The sequence below is a fragment of the Pocillopora damicornis genome, chromosome 12 (genome assembly GCF_964200805.1).
Source record: "Pocillopora damicornis chromosome 12, jaPocDami1.2, whole genome shotgun sequence".
Taxonomy (NCBI): domain Eukaryota; kingdom Metazoa; phylum Cnidaria; class Anthozoa; order Scleractinia; family Pocilloporidae; genus Pocillopora; species Pocillopora damicornis.
In genome coordinates, this window is record NC_142681.1 from 20,612,983 (window position 1) to 20,633,837 (window position 20,855).

Here is a 20,855-nt window from a genome sequence, read left to right on the forward strand (position 1 = left end):
AAAGTACTCTTAAAAGTTGCGAGGTATCCGAACAGCAGCAGGGTTCGTGCGCCCTGAGTGCGCTGTGAAGCTGCAAGAGATTTGCTGCGTGCTTTCTCAACGGAACGCTTAAAAGACCGCCAGAAATACAAGCTAAAAGATACGAAGTACATTTTAATAACGCACCTAAAGGTAAATTATATCAAAAAAGGAAAACAAGAATTTATTGGTTGGTATAAGACAAAAGGCACTTTCATTTTACAGCAAGGTATCTATCTTGGTGAGAAAAAGAATTACAATGATCACTTCTGAAATAGAGCATAAATTCAAGCTGAGAGTTTTTTCCAGAGTCACGCAGAACACTTGTAGATGGCTGTTAAGTTTACCTTTTGTTGAGTAATAAGCTTTGACAGCTCTTTCAACAACAAACTCTGTAGTTCTAAAGCACTCTCTCCTAAAGAATTGAACAGCCGCTGAACACAGGACTGCGCACTCTGCCTGACCTTCCAAGCTGAGTGAGTCAGTAGAAATACCAAAGCTCTGTACCATGGTCTAAAAAACAAGAGGCAAAAAGTTAGGAATACAGCAGACCACGTTCGAACACACACAAAAATGATAGTATAACTCTGATGTATATAGAAGATATCCACACCCTACTACTAAAGGTAAAAGGGCAAAGTCTGCACTCCAGAAAAGTGGCTCACAAGGTGTCCAAGCTTTCTATGGCATGAAGGGACTGGGAACATTGTTACTCCCCCTGGGTGACACACTAGGACAATACAGGTTACCCCCAGCATTTCATCAGGCTTCCTTGATGGTTCATCAATACCTATTTTACTATCCTGAGTGGAGAGAGGCATTTTGAGATGAATGTTTTTTGCCCAGAAACACAACACAGTGATCCAGCCAGGTCTCACACACAGACCACTTGACTTACAGTCTGGGACAGGCACCTTGTTTGAAAGCCCTTAAAACAGGGCTCAGCACACTGACCATAGGCTATCACATATCCCGTGCACTCTGCTTTAAAGAGGTTTTAAATCCTCTTTCCTGGTTATAAGCTAGCTAAAGATTATGAGCTTGACTCACTGGCTATTAGATTTGTTTAATCTTTGTCCATGACTGAGGACGAGTCTTTCAATCACAGACACCAGTAATAGGAGAGCTGTTGACAAATCAGAAAAATTACTATCATCAAAAGTAAATAAGTTTGACATGCATGCAGTTCATATGATCAGGGAGAGAGATAACAAACCAGTCCTACAAGGCTCAGTGGTAGAGCATCGGCTTGGGAAATGCAAAGGTCTAGGGTTTGAACCTTCATGGGGGACTCTGATGTACCACACACACACACAACTAATGAATAACATCTTTCTTTAATTTTTGTCATTTTTTGTAAGTGCGCTGTCTAAAGCCAGTAGTGGATTTTTTCACTGTTGTGACATTACCAAAATATGTTTTACCTTCTTCAGATGCAAAGTTTAAAAATTTGTCTGAAACAAACAGCTGCTTCTTTATATCCAGGAATGTTGTCCAAAATGAACCCAGTTTAGATTCTGAAAGAAAAGTCGTCAATGTTGCCAAGCTATACATTTTAATTAGTAATATTTGTATGTGAACCACAACTTTTAAGTCAAGAAGATCTTAAAAGATCTTCATGACTCTTCTTGGGTTCAAAAAGTGTCACATTAGCTTTCCTAGGGAGGTTTCTTATTTATCTATTGCAACATGTTAACATCTTTATCATATACAGTTACCTGCTTGTACATCAGCAAGTGATAATCTGATTAGTATGGAGGCAGCTAATAGTCCTTCTGTAACAATGGCAGCTTGATTTGGTTGGCCACTGGCTTTTTCAATGGTCTAAACATGGAGCATACCAATCAAAAATGCATTCACTGCTAGATAGGTTCAGAAAAATAAGACTTTGAAACATTCATAGATGAATAATATACTGCTGGTCTTGAAGAAATCTCATTATAAAATAAATTATTATTGTTACATCAATATGTATTTTGTGTCAGTTTGTCTTGACCTTTACATTCTTAAAGAAACCTGTTTTGCAGAAAAACACAGGGAGAGAGAGGAAAAGTACCTGTTATATGTATATGACAAATATGAATAAAAACCTTACTTGCAGTAACTGAGGCAGAATTTCCATCCCTTGGAGAAGGGTATTACCTTGAATAAAATTAAAATTTAGCATTATCATCAAAGATTATCAAAAGCAAAATTAACCTTCTCATCTCTAAGAGTGACTAGTATCAAATCTCTCCTCATGGCATGGCAAAAAATTAAAAGTTAAGGTCACAAGAAGAAAGGAACTGATCACAAACAAAAGAAGCTCTTCATTGTTAAACAAATTCTCTTTGTGGGTGCCACAGAACTTGTAAAGTGAACAACATGGAGAATATGCATACTGATATTAGACTGTTGAGTGTTACCATAACAGACCCTCCTAAATTCTTGAATTTTCAATGGTAAACAAAGGGATTTATCAATACCTTGAAAAGCACCTGTCATACACTGTAAGTACCCAGTACGTACAGCTGTGGTGGAGTTCTTGTTGGTCATTCCTTTCTGTAAAACATAACAACACACCATACTAGTGAAATTGAAATCTGACCTCTGTTTCAGTAAAAAGACAATCATATGTTTGATAGAATTACTTCTAAAACATCATAGTTTTTTCCAAGTAGCCTAAAGTTAACATAAATGTCATTTTCCTTTTTGCTGATTTGAATTTTATTTTTAAGGGATAACATTTGGGACAAAAAAAAAAAAAAAAAAACTTTGAGCTGCCTTACAACAACTGAACACATTGAGCTCTGTCAAACACACTCATTCAACTTTTTTCTGTTTTTGTAAAATAAACTAAGGGTTTAGTTCTTTTATTTCTGTTTCAACAAAAGAATTCCAGAAGCATAGAGATGTGACCAGATAATTTTTACAACCTCTGCTCTTGCACCAGTCCTTTAACCTTACAACTTAGAAACAGCTAAAAATTGAATATTTATCAACAATTTGAAAATTGAATGCTATTTTTGAATCTCATGTCAGGTTACAGTTTACCAACAATGTCCTCTGATTCCTAAACAATTTTTAGTAAGATGGTTTATCTCCTCCTCTGACTATTCTCACCTTGAAGGCATCAACAAGCACCTTAGGTACTTGTGTGGAAAAATGGGTACACCAGTGACTTAAAACTGATAGGCCATACACAACAGCTCCTTCATGTACTGTATGAATTATTCAAGACAAAGAGAAGGTTCACACAGATAAATATCTTATAAATGCAAACAACTTGGACCTAGTGCTAGTGATCATTTCTTTCCTACAACCAATCATTTTATTGAATGGAAACCTACCTAATGCTCTAATGAAAATTTCCAGTAAAAAATGATGACAAATTATTGATAAAGACCAAAATCTTCTTTATAGCAACAAAAAAAAGGGCAATACAGATACTCACACAGATACTTACAACATTGCCTATAACCTAGACATGAGGTGTACAATCAACTCTCTTTAGGTCTCACATACTTATGAAATAAGTGAAATGGGAACCTAGAGCTGTCATTTCTACACAGTCAAGTTATTTGATAATTCAATACTCTAATTGCTCTTCTGAAAAAATCTCTCTAAAAAGAATGATACTTGATGAAAGTCCCAAAAGTGTAACACAAATCATTGAAGAAGTTTACTGTCTGGTCAAATAATTTCACTGGCAAAAACAACAATATTAATCTAAAAATCATATGGTCTCAGGATAAGGCCACACATTTAATTCTAAGAAAAAAGAATCCTAGTGATCCTTCAGATAATGAAGCATTTCCAAACCTTCTTGTTGTAAATATTTCACAAGTTTTTCAGCAACAAGTTGGCTTAATGTTTGCACAGATGCATTTCCACTAACTGAATGGTGCTCCAGACTCTTTATCCCTAGAAACATTCAGAAATATTTTAATCATTTGAAAGTCAAAGGAGTTGAGAGCATTATTATAGACAACTGTTAGAGAATTGGCAACAGAGAAGTTTGCCATAATGTAGCATTAACTGTTTAATGAATACATAACTAAACAAACCTTGAAGAACACCAACTCTGTCATTCCACTGAGTAAGTTTGCCTTCTGAACCTAAACCAGACAATGTAACAGTTAACTACTGGTAGGGAACTTTTATCCAGAAAAGCTATCAACTATATGAAATGAAACATTTAATGCGTTAACTCCTGTAAGTGACTGTTAGGCAGAATTTCCCTTATAATACCAAAATGAATACAGTATGCAATACGATGGAGACAATTGATGAGAATAATGAAAAATATCCACTAGGGTATAATCAGTTGATCCAATATCAAATGATCCAAACTAACATTATAAAAATTGTATGGTAGACAGTAAGGAGAATTATCAATGAGATCTTGGGAGGATCTCAGGGAATATAATAACAAACTATATTTTTTCCAATGGTACCAATTACTTCACAGTTTTTGTCTTTTTTCTCCCAATCTTTGGCTGGGTCACTTAAACAACATCATAGGAAACAAACTATGCAATTCAATTCATTTGTGATAATTTTTGCTTGGGACCAAAGCATGCAAATCTCGCAAAGAACTTAGATGGAATTCATTGCTTGTTTCTTGTCATTGAATTCAAATTTTGTAAATTTTAAGTCTGCGACTCCAATAAGAACAGTGACATGGGTTGTCACTCTACATTGTACATAAGAACATTGTCAATCAAAATATTGTTTGGTAGAGTATGTTCGACAAATCCTTACCATTAAGGACAGCAAATAAGTAGTTGATAAGTTCCTCCATTGCTCCTGGATCACTGCACTGATGTGCAAGATTCTTTAAGATTAATGTAGCCTCCTGTCTGTGGAGCTCTTCTTTAGCACGCAGCTGACCAACAGTGTTTTTACAGATGTCTAAAGCATACTTTGATAAATCAATTGAAACTGAAGAAATTAAATAAGCAGCACCTGAATAAAAAAAGGAATTTATATATATCAGTATAATTGTGTGAAGACCATAAATATCACATGGTAAAAATCATTATAAGAAGAAGATAAATGTATATAAACTTCTTGGCATCTCTATTAGTACTACCCATATACCAGGTTAAAAACAAATGTTTCCATCTCTGGTTTGGTTAAGATTAAACCTTAGTTAATAATTAAGAAATGAAATGCTTATTTCAACCCAGGACACTTTAAACTCTTCTCCTTCTATTGGTGAAAAGTTGTTTTAGTTTACTGTTTAATGCAATATCCTGGCAAGTCATTCATTCCCAGACACAAAGTTCAGTGATGCCTTATTCATGCTACAAATTTCGGATGACAAGGGGCCTATAATAGGGATTTACAATCTGGAAACTGAACTCTACATTTGAATTTAATCGAATTTGTAAGTTTTGTTCAGAGAATTATTCCTGAGCAAAAGCATGTAATTAATCCATCACTTACTTTCAAGAACCACCTCTGGGTTTCGCAGCAGAGATTTCTGTAATGCTGGTAAGATTAAACTGCTGAAGTCGTCATGTGTGACGTGACTGAGCAAAGGGGAAATGTTCACCTGGAGGAATCAAAGGTCAAAAGTCACAGTAGTAGAGCAAAATGGTAATGAAGGGTATACAAAGTATATCCCTGCTTCTGCACTCAGCATTTGTTCAAACTTTGTCAGAATTATTTTATATAAATATCAAGTGTTATGCCGAACTATTCCACAATTTTATTCTTACCAGGACATGATGGGAGGGTCTTGTCTTGCTATTAATCACAGCTTTCACATACATTTCCAGCAATGTTTTCTGCTCAAAAAAGAGATTATAACATTATTACCCTTAACACCCTAACATCAGAATGCACATTCTCCATAATGTTCTCTATACATTTCCTAAGATACTAACAAGGAGAATTTGTTTCACAATCTAGAGCTTCTTTGTTTGGTGATCATTTCCTTTATTTTTGTGTCCTTAATGTGTGATTCAGGGGTGATATTGTAAGGAGAGCATAAAAAATATCCTAGTTACTCTGAGGGGTAGAAAGGGTAACAAGGCTAATAGTGAACATTTCTTGTTCTATCTTACCTTAAATTTACCTATTGTTTCAACATCTTTATTTTTGGTGCAAAAATTAAATAGCAGTCCAGTCAAGCAACAGTTTTCCTGAAAAAGAATAAAATCAGATCGGGGAAATAAGTGTTTATAACAACTCAATCTAATATTCTAAATGGAAGGAATTTTTCATCGCTGGACTTTATTGACTCATAATATCATCAAAATCAAAATATCTTATGTTGTACAACAGGTCAAAGAAAATCTACCACCACAGAGAAGAAAATACTATACTGCATTTTAATTTATCTCATTGCAATGTACCATATGAAGGTTTACCTGTGATGCCTCCAATTTGCTGATGGCTTCTGCATATTTAAATGTGATTCCTGGAACCTGGAAAAATATGTCAAAAAAAATTCAGATGATAGTGACAACTACATGAAATAGTGCTCACACATTTATCATTGATAACCCTTTAATGAAAGGGCAAGAGTATATCAAGCTAACTAAAACAGGATCATGAATTTCACATCTCTTCATTCCAGACAGCAAATACTCAGTAAGAGCATTACATTATCAAACCAAATATTCTGTGCTTTGCCTTGGGCCAAGTTGACACTTGTTGTTTGTTGTGGTAAAGGTAATATGGGGTTGTTACTCTTTTTCTCAACTAATTTACCCTTTAACCCCCAGAGGCAATCAACATGTAACTTCTCCCAATAACATCCATAAATTATTCAGCAAACAGTAATGAGAATACTCAAAGGTATTAGGTAAACACTATTTTCTTGATCCAACATTTAATTCTCATAACTAATTAACAGGGGGGTGTGTAGCAGCTGGAGGGGAGAATTAATAATCAGATCTCGAGAGTGAAGTGGTTAAAAAGAGGAATCTGGCATCATCTCTTTTCAATCAAGTTATGTTCTAAGCCTTGCCCTGTGACTTTCAAAGTTGTATCCAAAATGATAAGACAAAGAAAAACATAGTCTATCTGAGAATCACAAGCCAGCTTTCAATACTGTACCTCTCTCCAGACTCTGTATAATTTTTTCTTTCCTGCTTCACAAACACAAGCTGTTCCAGCAGACAGAACTCCATGCAGTGCCAGACATTGAACCTGTACCAGTCTGATCCATTGTGCATCCTTACACAATTCAGTCTTGCTGTAGACATGTCTGGCAAGGACACATGACCAACACAAAAGAACAAGATTTGAACCGCTGTTCACATAACTGCAACAAAATCCACAAAAACAGATTTAAAAGTTAATTTTACAAACAGCAACAGCATTATAAGTTGTACAAGCTTAGAATAAAACGAAATAACTACTACCTCTGGGACATTCATTTCCAGTTTCAAAATACCATTAAAGTCTGCCTGCATCAAGCAAGCACCAAAGATCCCTTTACAAGTTCAAATAAAGCAATTATTTGAATGTCTGAATGTTCACTGTTTGTACAGTCAAATGAAAAAAGTGTATCATTCCACACCTAATGAGAATTGACCTTTAAAGATCATAGTGTCTCAGAATTTCTTGAAAATATATAAATCTCTCAAACTTTTGAAGAGAGAAACCTTCAATGAGGACAAAATCAAATTCAAGAAAATGGAGCTTGTAAAGGAAAATTCAATACTTGTTGTCCAAAATTTAAAAAATCTATGTTGGCTATGACTTACAGGTTCAGCCAGCACATTGTGGTATAATCAGTTAACTCAAAATCTCCTTGGATTAGTACTTGATTTTTTTAAAGTTTAAATCCAAGAAAAATTCTTACCTTGGTGCTGATGAGGTTATATGTTTTTCAACATCAGAAAACACCATACAAAAGTACTTGACAGCATTCACACCTAATTAAAAAACAAGGGTTTGTGATTTTCAATTCAAATTCAAAACTGATACAAAAGATATAACCAACTTAAAACAAGAAAAACATAAAACAGACAAAAATTACCATGATGATGGTATATACTAGTAAATGGCAAAATATACTGAGTTCAACAAAAATCATGTATCACCAAACTCTGAGCCCAATATCACCTACTTTGCTTTTCTGCCAACACTCTAAGGACTTCTTCAACCCCTCTTCTAGACTGGTTATCTCTATAAAGAGAGGTAATTACTAATTTTAAATTTTAAACATTTGACATTCAAATCTAACCTTGAAATTATTAAAAATAATACATTTCATTCAGAAATTTACATTTGTGGTCAGCCCTCCATACCTTTTAATGACCACTGAGTTTATTGCAAAGTCAAAAATTTAAAGAACAAAAAGAACAATGTTCACATGTACTACTGATTCTTGTCTGCAGAGTATGGTAGATGCACTTGCAATTTTTTCCTTTTTCACCACACAATTTCACATGCAAGAATAGCCTTTGCATCCTTACAGCTCTGCCACACTTTGCACACAGGATAATGGAGAAATCTAGACACTGACTAAATTACTATTCCATAACAAACAAAAAAAACTGTTAGTAACTATAATGAAGGGCTAATGCTCTAAATATCAACTTTTAACTATTGTAAAAGTTTCAAAGTTTCACTCACAGGCTAACACAAGGAGTAAGTCATTTCTTCATTATTTTCTATAAAACACAGGTAATCGTTTCTGGAGAAATACACATCAACAACATTTAAATTGCCATCCAGGAGATAAGTGTCGACAAAACGAACTGCGCTATCCACCAGATGGAGATTTATCCAGTGGATGGTGTTATCCACCCTTTGAGCAATCAGAGCCTGGCCTTGTAAAGGTTATCAATTACCTGTAACGATGTTGTGTTAAAAATATCAACTTGATCACTGCTTTTACTCCAGCCTCAGAAAAATCTACAAAATCAAATAGCAAGAATTTTGATAAGGAGGAGCGAAACAATAGTGAAATGAGGCAATGATCAACATCATTTGATCAATTCCATCTCCTTTGGTTCGCAGGATCCCTCTCCAGTACCCCCACCGGACCATCTTGGGTAGGTGTTACGCCAAATCAATGCAAAACCCCAAATAGAATCTTCCCAAGGAGGAAGGTGTTCACTAGAAAATGCATGGCTTCGACGAGTACTTGAGATTTCATCGATGTTAGCCCAAACAAAACCTTTAGGTTCCTCATCATAATATATCTGAGTGACAACAACCGCCGCTGCCACCCCCCCCCCCCTCTCCCGTCCCAAAATAATTCAACTGGACCTATGGCACCACGTGAATATTCGACCAGTACGTTCTAAGTTTCCAAAGCAATTAACAAATCACGCAATAATTAAGTTATTTTCCCCGACATTCAAGATAACATTTCAATATTTATCACAACACTCGTGAATATTTAAGATCGATCATTTTTCTGTACATACATAGTTCACTGAAATTACAACAAATTGTAGCATACCCTGTTTCTGGATGCAAGGCAATAGAAGTTCCTCACAAACGTGTCGCCTTTCCTTCGTACTGGAACTTGTGATCTTGTTGACGCATTTCTTTAAGATTTCAATCACCTATAAAAAGTAATATATAAACCGTAAAAAACATGTGGGCATCCGGGATATCAGCAGTAAACGGGAAAAAAATTAGAAACTCTCCAAACTTTACCTCGGCCGCCATCTTGGCCACGTACTTTTTGAGCCCACAATCCATTTGCTACGAGTTAAGATTTACTTCATGTAAGTCTTAAGGTAACAGGCAAGGACATGGCGGCAAAAATGCACTCGGATGTGAGTCGAAAGTGGCAAACTGATTTGCCTAAACACCCAGTTTTCCGAGAGCTCTCTGCAAGGGTTAGTGAAGGAAATTCAAGAGAAAGAGAGGAATCGCCGGAAAGGACATCACAAAACATTTTAATAGAAAATGATGGTGAAATATTTTTATGGAATTCCTCGAACACTCGTGTTCTGACAGCTAATCTGAAAAACTTACATTTTGAAAAAGTACGGTCTGCTAAGTTCCAAGTAAGTTGATAAATCTCTAAGATTCTATAGGGTTGACTGACTGATTAGCTAATTGAATTACCGAGTGACTGTTAATTAACTGAGTGAACTAGTGACAGACAATGGGTTACTGACTTACTAATTGGATTGAACGATTGATAGTTTTACTGGTTGCTGGGATGATTGAGTGATGGATAAAAAGATTGACTGATAGTCTGATTGGTTTATCGAGTAATTGATTGATAGATTGACTGATAGTTTGATTGGTAAGTAGAGTGATTGATAGACAGAATTATTGACTGATTTAATGATTAAGTAGTTGGACAGCAAGACTGATCAATTGCCAGATTTAACCTCTGATTGATTCTTTGATCAATTAATTGATAATATCATTGACTGATTAAATGGTTAACTGATTTTTCTCCTTCAACCCTTATGACATGATCTATGAACATGTATTATGACTTAAAATACTTTACTGGTAAGGTCAGAACAAAATCACCCCAATTAAAAAAAAAAGTCACAAAATATTTTGCAAGATTTCCATATGATCCCATACTTCATATTGCATATGGTTTTTTGATGAAAGGAGACAATGGCAAAAACAATGGATAAGCTTTGGGACTGGGGTTTCGTTAAGAATAGAATAGAGTGGTATATACTGAAACCTGTCCAAATATTCCCATACTAGACCCATTGCACCCTAACATCAGTATACATGCATATTCTCCACACTTTCCTTTACTCATTTTTGTGGTATTAACAAGGAGAAATTGTCAGATAATCAATAGCTTTATTAGGTAGTGATCATTTTCATTATTCTCATGACCTTAGTGATAGATTCAGAGTTGATTTCACAAGGAGAAATAAGATGACAGTCACTCTCAGGTGTTAAAAGGTTATAAATGTAAAATCTCTGTTTAAATTTTGTCAACAGTCTTTTGTATGCACTGAGGCTCCTTTATTTGATGTGCATTCCATGCTGTTCAGTGCTTCGTCAAAGTACCTTTTGCTTGTAGGACAAAGAGGAATAATGGTTCTTGAGATGCCAATGAGATGGGGAAAGTTCGCTGCGTATGATGGTGGCAGTGAATCAGTTCTCTGCAGGTACACTGTTTTAGCTGTGAATCTCTGAATTTGCTGACCACATAACCATTTAGGTCCAATATGTGAACAGCTGATGAGAATAGACCAACTCATCAGCTACATTGTAGAGGGAGCTGACTCGATTTAAAACCTAATTTTCTTGACTAATTTACATCAAAATTAAAGATAGTTAGAAGAGAGAATTGTCAATCTGATCATGGGAGTGAAAAGTTAAAGTGAAATGTATTATTTTACCCAGAGAGTTCCATTGCTTCATTCAGTTGTGCTTATAAATAAGTGGAATGGTCATATAGTTTTTTTTTTTCAATGCTTCCTGCCTCCAGACATGTTATCTTTAATTTACCTGTTCATGAATGATTTTTTTCAGAACAATTCCTATTGATTCAAGATTCTTTGTTACAAATCACAAGTTAAAGGTCCTTGATGTCAAATGGCATCCAGGAAGCCAAACTGATACTCATCTTATGGTGCTTACATCAGACAATAACTTGAGGTATTCTGTGGTTTTAGTTATTGCTTTACACCTAGCATCAGTATGCATATTCTCCATACTGTTCTCAGTAAATTTCTAAAGGTGCTGATAAGGAGAATTGCTTAACAATCAAGAGGATCTTTAGTTGGTGATCATTTTCTTTATTCTCGTGTCCTAAGTGTGTGATTCAGGGGTGATATTGTTGGGAATAATTAGGTGCTTATCATTCTTAGGGGTCAAAGCATTATTGAAAATCAAATTTTTGTTGATAAAAACTTGATAAATGGACCTCCTTATGGAGGCAGCCTGAGCAGTGGTGTAGTTTATTTTCCTTTTGTCAATTTGTTTTCATTTCATCATCAATTTGGTTTATCTTCCTTTTTACAATCTGTTGTCTTTGACAGACTTTACAACATCCTCAAGCCATCTTCGCCGGAAGAAACCATTTCCTTAGGGGAGTCCTCTTCCCTGACGGCTGAATACAGTCAGAAGTCAATATCTATTGGATCTTCATTGACATTTGCAGCTGCTCTTGGAGAGAAAGCAATTGCATTTGATTTTGCACCAGCTGTTAGAGATACCAACCCAAAAGCAAGACTAAGCTCCAGTGATTCTGAACCAGATGTTGCTTACCCTGTTTTCATTTTGAGAGAAAATGGAGACATCTTTTATCTTCTTCACAGAATCTCTCAGATCCGGTACATAACCCTTTACTTTTCAATAGTAACCAGAACTGTATCAGTAGTTTTATACTTATAAGTCTTGGTAATGCTGACCTCAAATTTCAGCAGTGATACTTCACACAAATAGTTCTTAGAAAGAGAACAAAATTTGCTTCTGAAATTGCTGCACAAAATATTACTTCATTTATATGTAATTCTCTTTCAGTGACCTACACGTATGTATCACTGTATTTTTATATTGGATCCTTCACTAGAATAGAATAGTTTGCTTTTCCTTCTCCATACCAACCCACCTGCTATTGAGATGGTATTATCTTTACTTTAAATGTGTTGATATACTTGTGCTGTAATCTGTACTTTTACATATTGTTTTGAGCTGATTTACATGCAAGTTGTACTTTTGTGTATTAAGTACCAGTAAGATATGATATCTGATTTCCTCCATTTTAACAGGCATCAACCAAAAGTTTATGGTCCCATTACAATGTTCCCTGCAGCAGATGATAATTATGGTCAGGATTCTTGCTCTTTACTGTGTCTTCAGTGTCAACCCCCTGTTATTGCCATGGCAACAGCAAGTGGAAAAATTTATCACTGTATTGCTTTGGAATCTGAAGAATCTGATGATGCAGAGGAGGTATTTTTTGTTCCGCTACATTTTTCAATAAAAACCCTGTGTTTCAACATTATTAATTATTTTTTAACTAGTTATTTACTAGGTAGCCATGGTAACTTTATCATAACTTTAATGAGATGATGATACAAGCATCAATTTGTATGTCAAAGGTGTTCAAAAATTGATGTATTTTCAGGAAGAAGTCTCCTGGAGCAGACATGAACAGACTCAAACCAATAGCTTTCATGGAAAGCTTTCACTCTTGGTTCATGAATGTGTTGAACTCCAGCTGTCTTTACTGAATGATGGAACAGGATCCCAGTCAGATAGGAGCTCTTCAGAAGAGGAGTCTGATGAAAATGAAAACTTGTTCATTTTGAGACTCCAGCGAGGTACCAGCCCATGAATTTTTTATAGCAGGGAATACCATGCTTTAGGGGATCTTCTTTAATAACAAATAGCAAACAAGATGTAGGAAGGTGGTGTGGCCAAGTGGTTAGGGCACTGGTCTGTAATCTGGTGGTCCCAGGTTCAAGCCTTCTACCCTGATACTCACTGATTGGTTCTCAGTTGCCCCAAGTTGAACTCCCTGGCTGCACTTAGTATTTAGCTAACCAATCTGCCTTCTGCCAGTTGGAATTTTTAGACACTATGTTTATTCATTCATTTATTTACTTTTTCATATTCGCCCTGAACAAATTAAGTTTACATTCAAGTATACAGACATCTTTCAGTGAAACCATAATAATATAATCAACTTTTTTAGTTTAACTTAGTAATGATGGAACCTGCCATGAATTTACTCAGGAAACTGAAAAACTTCAGTAGGTAATCTAGAGTTTGTACTTGTCTTGAAAATCCTTGAAAGTGTTGAAATTTCTAGCATCATTTTCTAAGTCTGGAAAGCTGAGGAATTTGAGTGTGGATCATAGAAAGTCATGGAATGTTTTTAGTTGAAAAGAGTGTAGACCCAGTAGTCTTTGGAAGGTAAATATTGTATTATAAAGTTGTCGAAGTGGCTCCAAGTCTCAAAATTTGTTTCCCTTCAGATCCAGTGTCTCCTTATCTGTATCATTGTTCTCATATTGCTGGAGTACACACTGTTTCATTGCCTTGGACCAAGAAACTACAGAGTTTTTGTGTGCAAGGTAAATTTGGGCAGATGGAAAACTAGTTTGCACAGTGTTAATAAGCATTTCAAAATCAAGCAGTGTATGTACAAAACATCATTGAAAATACTCTTTACATGTGGAACAGCATCTAAAATATATTTTCTCTGTGACATGAAGAGCTCTAAGATAGAGGAAAAATTTCTATGATATGTGCCTACCATATAGAGATAGTGGCATCTGGGGATTTTCAGATTTTTCTTAACCCTTTAAGTCCCACTAGTGACCTAGACAGAATTTCTCCTTATACTATCAATATGACATCAAGCAGACAAGTAATGAGAGTGAAGAAAAATATCAATTAGGGGATTATTGGTTGATCCAATACCAAATTCTCCAAATTAGAATCATATGAATTGTATGGCAGACAGTAAGGAGAATTACTAATGAGATCTTGGGAGTTAAAGGGTTAATGTAAAAAGGTAAAAAGGTAAAGGTAAAGGTTATTAGTTAATTGAAGCATTTTTTCCCAAATTTTGACTCTTTTCCAGATGATAAGAGTTACTTTGACATTGATGAAGCAGCCACTGTTTATCATATGATATGTACATCACCAACAGCAAGGTATGTAAGGATTTGGTGATAAATAATCATGCTCAGGATTTTTCATGGTGGCTGTATTAACTAAGGCAAGTTGAGAATGCTTATTTTGATGTACGAGTTTATTATGTAAACTTATTTGTCATTATGTTTATCCTTTTTTTTGTACACGCTGTTTCAGTGCACTATCTCCAGTGCTTGGTGTTGGTGTGATAAATAGCAAAATCCTTGGTTCTGCAATACTATGTTTGACCTCAAAGATGGAATGTATTGTTCAACCTTTGAAGTAAGAATTATTGACATATATCTCTGTTTACTGTGAATCAATTATAAAGCGCATTGGTGATCAAAAATATTTCACAAAATTACCTCTTAAATGCAATAGATAAAATTACTTGTGAAAAGTTTTAGAAAATTTACAGTCATGTTCTTGTCAATGTCAGCTTTACAAACTGGTTTATTCTTTCAGTTTCTTTTGTATTAAAAATAGTTTGGTCTTTGTATTTCCTATTTAGTTTGTTAGATAGACCATATTCCCCTCCAACAACAGATGCAGACCTAGAAACCAGCCATGAAAGGTTGGTTTGTCAGTTTTATGTAAAGATTAAAAGTTTCCTCAATATTTCCTCTCTTCAAATTATACATTCCTGGGGACCTGAGATCATGGAACATTGTATTTATTAACCCTTTAACCCCAGAGTGATAAGCTCACAATTTCTCCCAACAGTATCATCCCTGAATCAAACATTAAGGTCAAGAGAATAAAGAAAATGACCACAAGGTCAAAAAGCTCTCGATTATTATGCAAATTATCCTTATCAGTACCATAGGAAACATGTAAAGAACAGTATGGAGAACTTATAAACTGATGTTAGGATGTGATATCTTACTCATGGGCTTCTTCCTAACATGTTATTTACAGTGCTGGGCCTTCACCAATAAGGCTACTGAATGTTGGATTATTCAAAAGCCAGATTGAGAAAATTCTATTAAGAAACACATCAACACCATTGTTACAGTGAGTGCATAATTATGTCATGAAATATATACAAAAATTAGACATTTAATTGATAACTAACAATTAATCTATGAACCCTTAAACCCCTTACAGTGACTTGAATCTAATTTCTCCTTGAACAAACTTTAAGGCCATAAGAATGAAGGAGATGATCACCAACTAAAGATGCTCTTGATTTTTTTAAAAAATTCTCCTTGTCAGCACTTTAGGAAATGTTTAGAGATTTTGGAGAATATGTATACTGATGTTAGGGTGTAAAGGGTGAATAAGCAACTCAGGTTTTAAAATTATGATGGCCCTCTCCACCCCTCAAATAAGTGTAGTGTTAGAGAGGAATTCTCAGAAGTTTTTCTTGTTCATGTTTGTTTTGTTTTTCCTCTTTGTTTTGTTTTTTATCTTAACTGATATAAAATGGCATTAATCTTACAGGAGTGGTGAAGAATCTGAAAAAATCTCACAGCAAGACCTTTATCAGCTGCTTACACAAGCACAAGAAATACTAAGAAAACAGTACATTCAAAAACAAAATGAAGCTAGGGAAGAGATAGAAAAAAGGTAAACATTATGCATCACGAGTACTAATAATGTACAGTAATTAAAGAAATTGGTAAGTGCTCCAATTTAAGGCCAATTTTGTTGTTAGACAAGTCCAGTGATTACAAGAGTTGTGGTGAGAGGTATTGAGTATCCAGAAAGGAAGATAATCTTGAGGGCAATTTTGGCTGTTAACCCTTAAACTCCTTTAAGTGACTTGGATCTAAGTTCTTCTTACAACATCACTGCTGGATCAAATATTAAGATCAGGAGAATTAGGAAAAATGATTGGAAACTAAAGCAGCTTGTGATTGTGAAACAAATTCTCCTTGTCAGTATCATAGGAAATGTATAAGGAACAGTGTGGAGAATATAAATTGATGTTAAGGTGTAAATGGTTAAATGAGACAAACAAGAATATCACTTGGAAGACTGTAATCTCAATTATTGGCAACACTGCAGAAATCTGAAATGACATGCAGGATATAAATCATAGGGAGAAAGCTATCCAGAAGAAAATCATAATTTTACTGACAGCCATTTATTAAGTACTTAAAATGAAAAAAATATTTTTTCTAGGATCTCAATCCTAAAAGATCAGAAAGCACAGCAGACCCAAGATTTGAGAAAACTTAAAGATGTCAGCAGCTACCTCAGAGACCAGGCTGAGAAACTGGCAGAAAGACTGGTGGATACTTCAGATAAACATATGCAACTTGTCCAAAGGTAATATTGCATTTGATGATAGGCTAATGTATAATCTACCTTCTTTTGTAAGGAACGTTCTCTAACCAGACACAATAATACCTCAGGCAAAGAAAAATCCTATTATTAACCTCCCAAATAGGATACCTCTTTTCTTTGGACACTTTTGGTAGCCCCAAGGCTTTCTGCTAAGATCCAACTGCACCATGTACTGGTACTGTTTGTTTGAAGTGCTGTAATCAATTAGTTTCATGGTGTTGAAACTATCTGTCATTAGAATTTTCATAGGTTGAAGTAACCTCAAAATTCCCTTCCAAATCACCTATTTCTAATAAGAAAGTTAAATGAACATGGGTTGCTATCTGATTTCAATGATTTTGTGCTCAACAGTTATCATGCCTAGTGTAAGAACTATCATATTGCTTGCAGACTGGAAGCTCTCTACCACTATGCTCACCATGGCATTCCAGTTCTCTCCTGTGCTGAGACTAAAATGAAAGAAGAGTTAGAGGACATTGAAAACTTTTTGAGGTTTCACAAGGACTCTTTAGAACAGGTAAGACTGTTTCAAGCTAAATTCATACTTCATTGATTGTCCAATAAATTCTCACAGTTTGTCAGTGTGCCAAAATTGGCAATATAAACTATGAAACGTGAGCCATGTTGGTGTACCAAGTCAGTCCAGTTGATTTGAACACTTCTCCTAAAATAACACCAAACACTTTCTTTTGTTCTAATAAATGTCTGAAGTGCTATCAAATTCAGAAACGTTCCATTTTTAATTTAAGAGGAAGTACTTCAGAAGCATGTTATTTCTACTATCATAACTTCATACAATTGGCACAAATTAATTTTGTTGCAGAATCTGTTTCTTTGAATACAGGACATTTCGCACAAAAGACTTTTCGCACAAGTCTTTTAGCACATGTTTCGGACTGTTCGTACAATTCTTAGTGGTCATTTCGCACAATAGTTATAAGTGAGAATATCAATATAAAAGGTATACTAATTGATACTGATAAGACATTTCACCTTCACATGTCACTTTCTATAAGATCCAACGGCGCGAACGTAAAAGACTTGTGCGAAAAGTCTTTTGTGTGAAATGACCGGTTACCGTTTCTTTATTTATTGGGGTACAGAGGGAGGGGAGGGGAGTGGGAGTGGGAGTGGTGGGTTGGGGAAGAGCAAAGATTCTTCAAAGCATTTTGCATTGATCACAAAGTTTGTTTCTTATTTTGATTCACAATTATTAATTGTATACTGAACATAAGGAAGATTCCATCTGCCTTCTGCTTTAACAGTAAATACCTTAAAGCCAAATGCTTTTGGTTGCAGATTAAATTGAAACGTTTCTACTCCAAGAGAAGTCCAAGAAGGTCATCATCTTCAAAGTCACCATTTGTTAATGCATCACAGCAGAGTAACATTAGGAAAGTGCTGACTGAAGAGTGAGTACACTGCCAGTTAAAATTAATCATAAATCCCTTCCATTGTGCATGTATATCATTATATAAATAGGAGCATTAGAAATTTAGCCATGTTTCAAAATTGTTTCCTGTTTGACTCAGCTGTTCCTCAAACCTGCACTGCTTCCTTATTCAAGATCCTTTGTTTTTCCTGCATCTGAATGCTTAGCATATTAACACCTCAACCCGCCACAAACTAGCAATGACTTTCTACTTTGATTTTGAAAATAAATTTGTTTTTATTTCCTGATGATGGAAACAACACACATACATGTAACTTGTAAGCTTTATTTTTACATCATGAAGGCTTTTGCTTATCTTTTGCAGGAGTGAAGCAATTTCTGACCTTGTGAATCAAGTTAAAGAGCTAAAACTTCAAGTTGGACTATAATTTTACAATATTAGTCACAAGATCTTGTCAGAGCTGCAAATAACTTTTCATAGAAGAGATTTGTTTGATCAAATGGCTGTTCACACTGTGAATAGCATTTGTGTAAATTGAAGTAGGCTGAGGTGAAGAGAGACATTGTAACTGCTTATCTAAACCTCTAATTTGTAAAATTTTGTGAGTAGTAGTCACCTGTTTTTTGACAAAAAGCAAGCCAGAAATAATTGTAAAGAAGCTTGTCAATAACTTCTATCAGTCTAAACACATTAGCAGTAAAGCCAACTTAACTTAATTGCAGGAATAAACCTGATTCAGTTACTCAGTCCTTTAACCCTTTAACTCCTGTGAGTGACCAAGACAGAATTTCTTGTTAGTTTATTTATATAATATTATGCTGAAAAATGATGAGAATAAAGAAAAATATCAACTATGGGAGTACTGATTGATCCGATACCAAATTCTCCAAACTAACATAATGAGAATCATTTGGCAGACAGTAAGGAGAATTACTTATGAGATCTTGGGAGCTAAAAGGTTAAACATCAACTTTACTACAATGTTTCATCTGTCTAGAATGTTAAGTACCTAAAAAGCCCCACTATATAATAAGGCCCCCCCCCCCTCCTTCACCTCTCTTCCTCTCCTGTACCTCATTATTGGGGTTACACAAATATTCCTATTTCATGTTACAGACACTTTCTTAAGGGGTAGAGATCCACCAATGGATAAGTTGCGAGGTAAATTTTGTTTTTTGATAGATTTGAATGTCCTTTTGTCTCCAGGTTTTGCTGTAGTGTAGAACTTGATAACATCCCTTACAATGTTCATTTCATTTAACTGGAAATTGGGAACCAAAATTCCAAACTCCTCATAACATCTGTTGAGAATCTAGAGGGAAATATCAAAATAGGGATAATCAATAATTGCACAATCATTTTAATTTATTAACAGAACAGTATGAAAAACATTCTATACTCATGACTGGCTATAAGATGCCTGGAAATTTTTCAAAAGGTAACACATAAAACACGCCACATAAGGGATTAACCTTGCCTCAGTCATTAACCCCTTCACATCCAAGATCTCTTTAGCAATTCTCCATACTTTTAGGTCAGAGGATATAGTATTGGAACAAATTATAATCTAATTAACACTTGTTGAAATTCTCGTCACTTGTGTGCGCAATACTGTATTGATTTTGAAAATAGAAAGTATGTTTTGCTCACTGCTTGGAGTGAAAGGGTTCATGTTGTAAACCATGTTGTGAAAATATTGTTGCTACTCCCTCAAGGAATATTGCCCTACTTTTCTTTCCTTCAAAGCTGCTAAAATTAACAAAAACAATTACTTTACTTTTCAGGCAGAGTTCTTGGTGGCACGTACCTTGTATTTTAAAACCAAATCTTTAACCGACTGATCTCTCCAATTTTCGTCGTCAGGCATAACTTCTGTGACAATATTTTCTAGTCTTTCCACAATTTCCTGTTTCTTCATGCTGTATACAGCTGGTTTTTCAACTTTTACAAATTGAAAATAACTAAAATGATTGAAAAAGAACATCGACCATTTAAAATCACATAATTCTGGCCAAGTTGGGTAGAACTGCACACAAGATTGACATCCAAAGCTGCAAGAGCATACCAACTCCAACAAGTTTCTAAATCTTGAAAATTGTTCGAGATTTTCTCCAAAGTACATAACTAAATTAATATCCCTCACACGTGCAAAATTACCTCTCGGGTGTTTCATCCTCCTCTTCGGGTGGTCCCTCTCCAAAGACAAATTTTTTCACTCTGTCTAAAATACGGTCTTTTTTTGTTACATCTGTACTTAAATAAATTTTATAAACTGTCCTTGAAACACCTCTCAGCTTGGTAAGTCTACCACAACTACCCCTCAGTATGGACGCCATGTTGGATGGTCACCACGATGCTCTACGGTATTGGCAGTACCTCATTTGTTCAGACATGATTCCCGCGTCACGCGTGTGCAATACACCCAAGTTTACACTGGTTCACTTTTAACCAAACTCAAAACTTAAACGTTTGATCTTGATTGTATAAATCAGGAATAAGTAAAAGTGGCAAGAAATGAGTAATTTATGTTATGTCAGACTTCATCCCTTTGAGTCAGAATTTTTCTCTTGAGTCTAGCCTTCTTCGAGAACCTGCACATCGGCTGTAACGTTA

The 20,855-nt window shown here is 35.2% G+C and overlaps 3 protein-coding genes across 5 annotated transcripts in view; 1 reads left to right on the plus strand and 2 right to left on the minus strand.

The window, feature by feature from the left end:
• Positions 1 to 9,662, minus strand: part of LOC113670950 (stalled ribosome sensor GCN1-like) — a 30,371-nt gene extending 20,709 nt beyond the window's left edge. For both annotated transcript variants that reach the window (XM_089190475.1, XM_089190474.1), the window contains exons 1-20: positions 9,631 to 9,662; positions 9,431 to 9,536; positions 8,814 to 8,877; positions 8,087 to 8,145; positions 7,820 to 7,892; positions 7,069 to 7,276; positions 6,378 to 6,434; positions 6,072 to 6,149; positions 5,724 to 5,792; positions 5,449 to 5,557; positions 4,762 to 4,965; positions 4,065 to 4,115; positions 3,820 to 3,921; positions 3,121 to 3,218; positions 2,484 to 2,559; positions 2,114 to 2,160; positions 1,737 to 1,842; positions 1,443 to 1,535; positions 1,069 to 1,144; positions 366 to 531 (exon numbers count right to left, since the gene is read on the minus strand). In XM_089190475.1, the coding sequence (XP_089046601.1) occupies positions 366 to 531; positions 1,069 to 1,144; positions 1,443 to 1,535; positions 1,737 to 1,842; positions 2,114 to 2,160; positions 2,484 to 2,559; positions 3,121 to 3,218; positions 3,820 to 3,921; positions 4,065 to 4,115; positions 4,762 to 4,965; positions 5,449 to 5,557; positions 5,724 to 5,792; positions 6,072 to 6,149; positions 6,378 to 6,434; positions 7,069 to 7,276; positions 7,820 to 7,892; positions 8,087 to 8,145; positions 8,814 to 8,877; positions 9,431 to 9,536; positions 9,631 to 9,642 (1,854 nt within the window). In that variant the 5' untranslated portion in view covers positions 9,643 to 9,662. The remainder of the gene's footprint in view (positions 1 to 365; positions 532 to 1,068; positions 1,145 to 1,442; positions 1,536 to 1,736; positions 1,843 to 2,113; positions 2,161 to 2,483; positions 2,560 to 3,120; positions 3,219 to 3,819; positions 3,922 to 4,064; positions 4,116 to 4,761; positions 4,966 to 5,448; positions 5,558 to 5,723; positions 5,793 to 6,071; positions 6,150 to 6,377; positions 6,435 to 7,068; positions 7,277 to 7,819; positions 7,893 to 8,086; positions 8,146 to 8,813; positions 8,878 to 9,430; positions 9,537 to 9,630) is intronic.
• A 42-nt stretch (positions 9,663 to 9,704) lies between these two features.
• LOC113670947 (nuclear pore complex protein Nup88) lies at positions 9,705 to 19,096 on the plus strand. Of its 2 annotated transcripts, none has more exons than XM_027187161.2 (16): positions 9,705 to 9,986; positions 10,903 to 11,072; positions 11,440 to 11,565; positions 11,949 to 12,242; positions 12,681 to 12,864; positions 13,040 to 13,235; positions 13,893 to 13,991; positions 14,504 to 14,576; positions 14,734 to 14,838; positions 15,068 to 15,130; positions 15,475 to 15,570; positions 16,000 to 16,125; positions 16,684 to 16,830; positions 17,239 to 17,365; positions 18,148 to 18,260; positions 18,606 to 19,096. In XM_027187161.2, the coding sequence occupies exons 1-16, from the start codon at positions 9,729 to 9,731 to the stop codon at positions 18,667 to 18,669; spliced, it is 2,241 nt and encodes a 746-aa protein (XP_027042962.2). In that variant the 5' UTR covers positions 9,705 to 9,728; the 3' UTR covers positions 18,670 to 19,096. The 2 variants fall into 2 exon arrangements, with proteins under 2 accessions (XP_027042962.2, XP_027042963.2); XM_027187162.2 differs by having other exon boundaries at positions 9,711 to 9,986; positions 10,985 to 11,072.
• On the minus strand, positions 18,498 to 20,827 carry LOC113670948 (uncharacterized). The gene is made up of 3 exons (XM_027187163.2): positions 20,400 to 20,827; positions 20,050 to 20,203; positions 18,498 to 19,554 (listed from the first exon to the last, which is right to left on the minus strand). Exons 1-3 carry the CDS (start codon positions 20,576 to 20,578, stop codon positions 19,348 to 19,350), a joined length of 540 nt encoding a protein of 179 aa, XP_027042964.2. The 5' UTR covers positions 20,579 to 20,827; the 3' UTR covers positions 18,498 to 19,347.
• Between the last annotated feature and the right edge of the window lie 28 nt (positions 20,828 to 20,855).

Excerpts from the sequence above, each read along its gene's own strand:
- LOC113670947 (XM_027187161.2), top strand. The coding sequence starts at position 9,729 with ATGGCGGCAAAAATGCACTCGGATGTGAGTCGAAAGTGGCAAACTGAT. Across the intron at positions 14,577-14,733 it reads TGTACATCACCAACAGCAAG|TGCACTATCTCCAGTGCTTG; the intron begins GTATGTAAGGAT and ends ACGCTGTTTCAG. Across the intron at positions 14,839-15,067 it reads TGTATTGTTCAACCTTTGAA|TTTGTTAGATAGACCATATT; the intron begins GTAAGAATTATT and ends TTTCCTATTTAG.
- LOC113670948 (XM_027187163.2), bottom strand. The coding sequence starts at position 20,578 with ATGGCGTCCATACTGAGGGGTAGTTGTGGTAGACTTACCAAGCTGAGA. Across the intron at positions 20,204-20,399 it reads GAGGATGAAACACCCGAGAG|TTATTTTCAATTTGTAAAAG; the intron begins GTAATTTTGCAC and ends CAATCATTTTAG. Across the intron at positions 19,555-20,049 it reads ATTTGGTTTTAAAATACAAG|ATTCTCAACAGATGTTATGA; the intron begins GTACGTGCCACC and ends ATTTCCCTCTAG.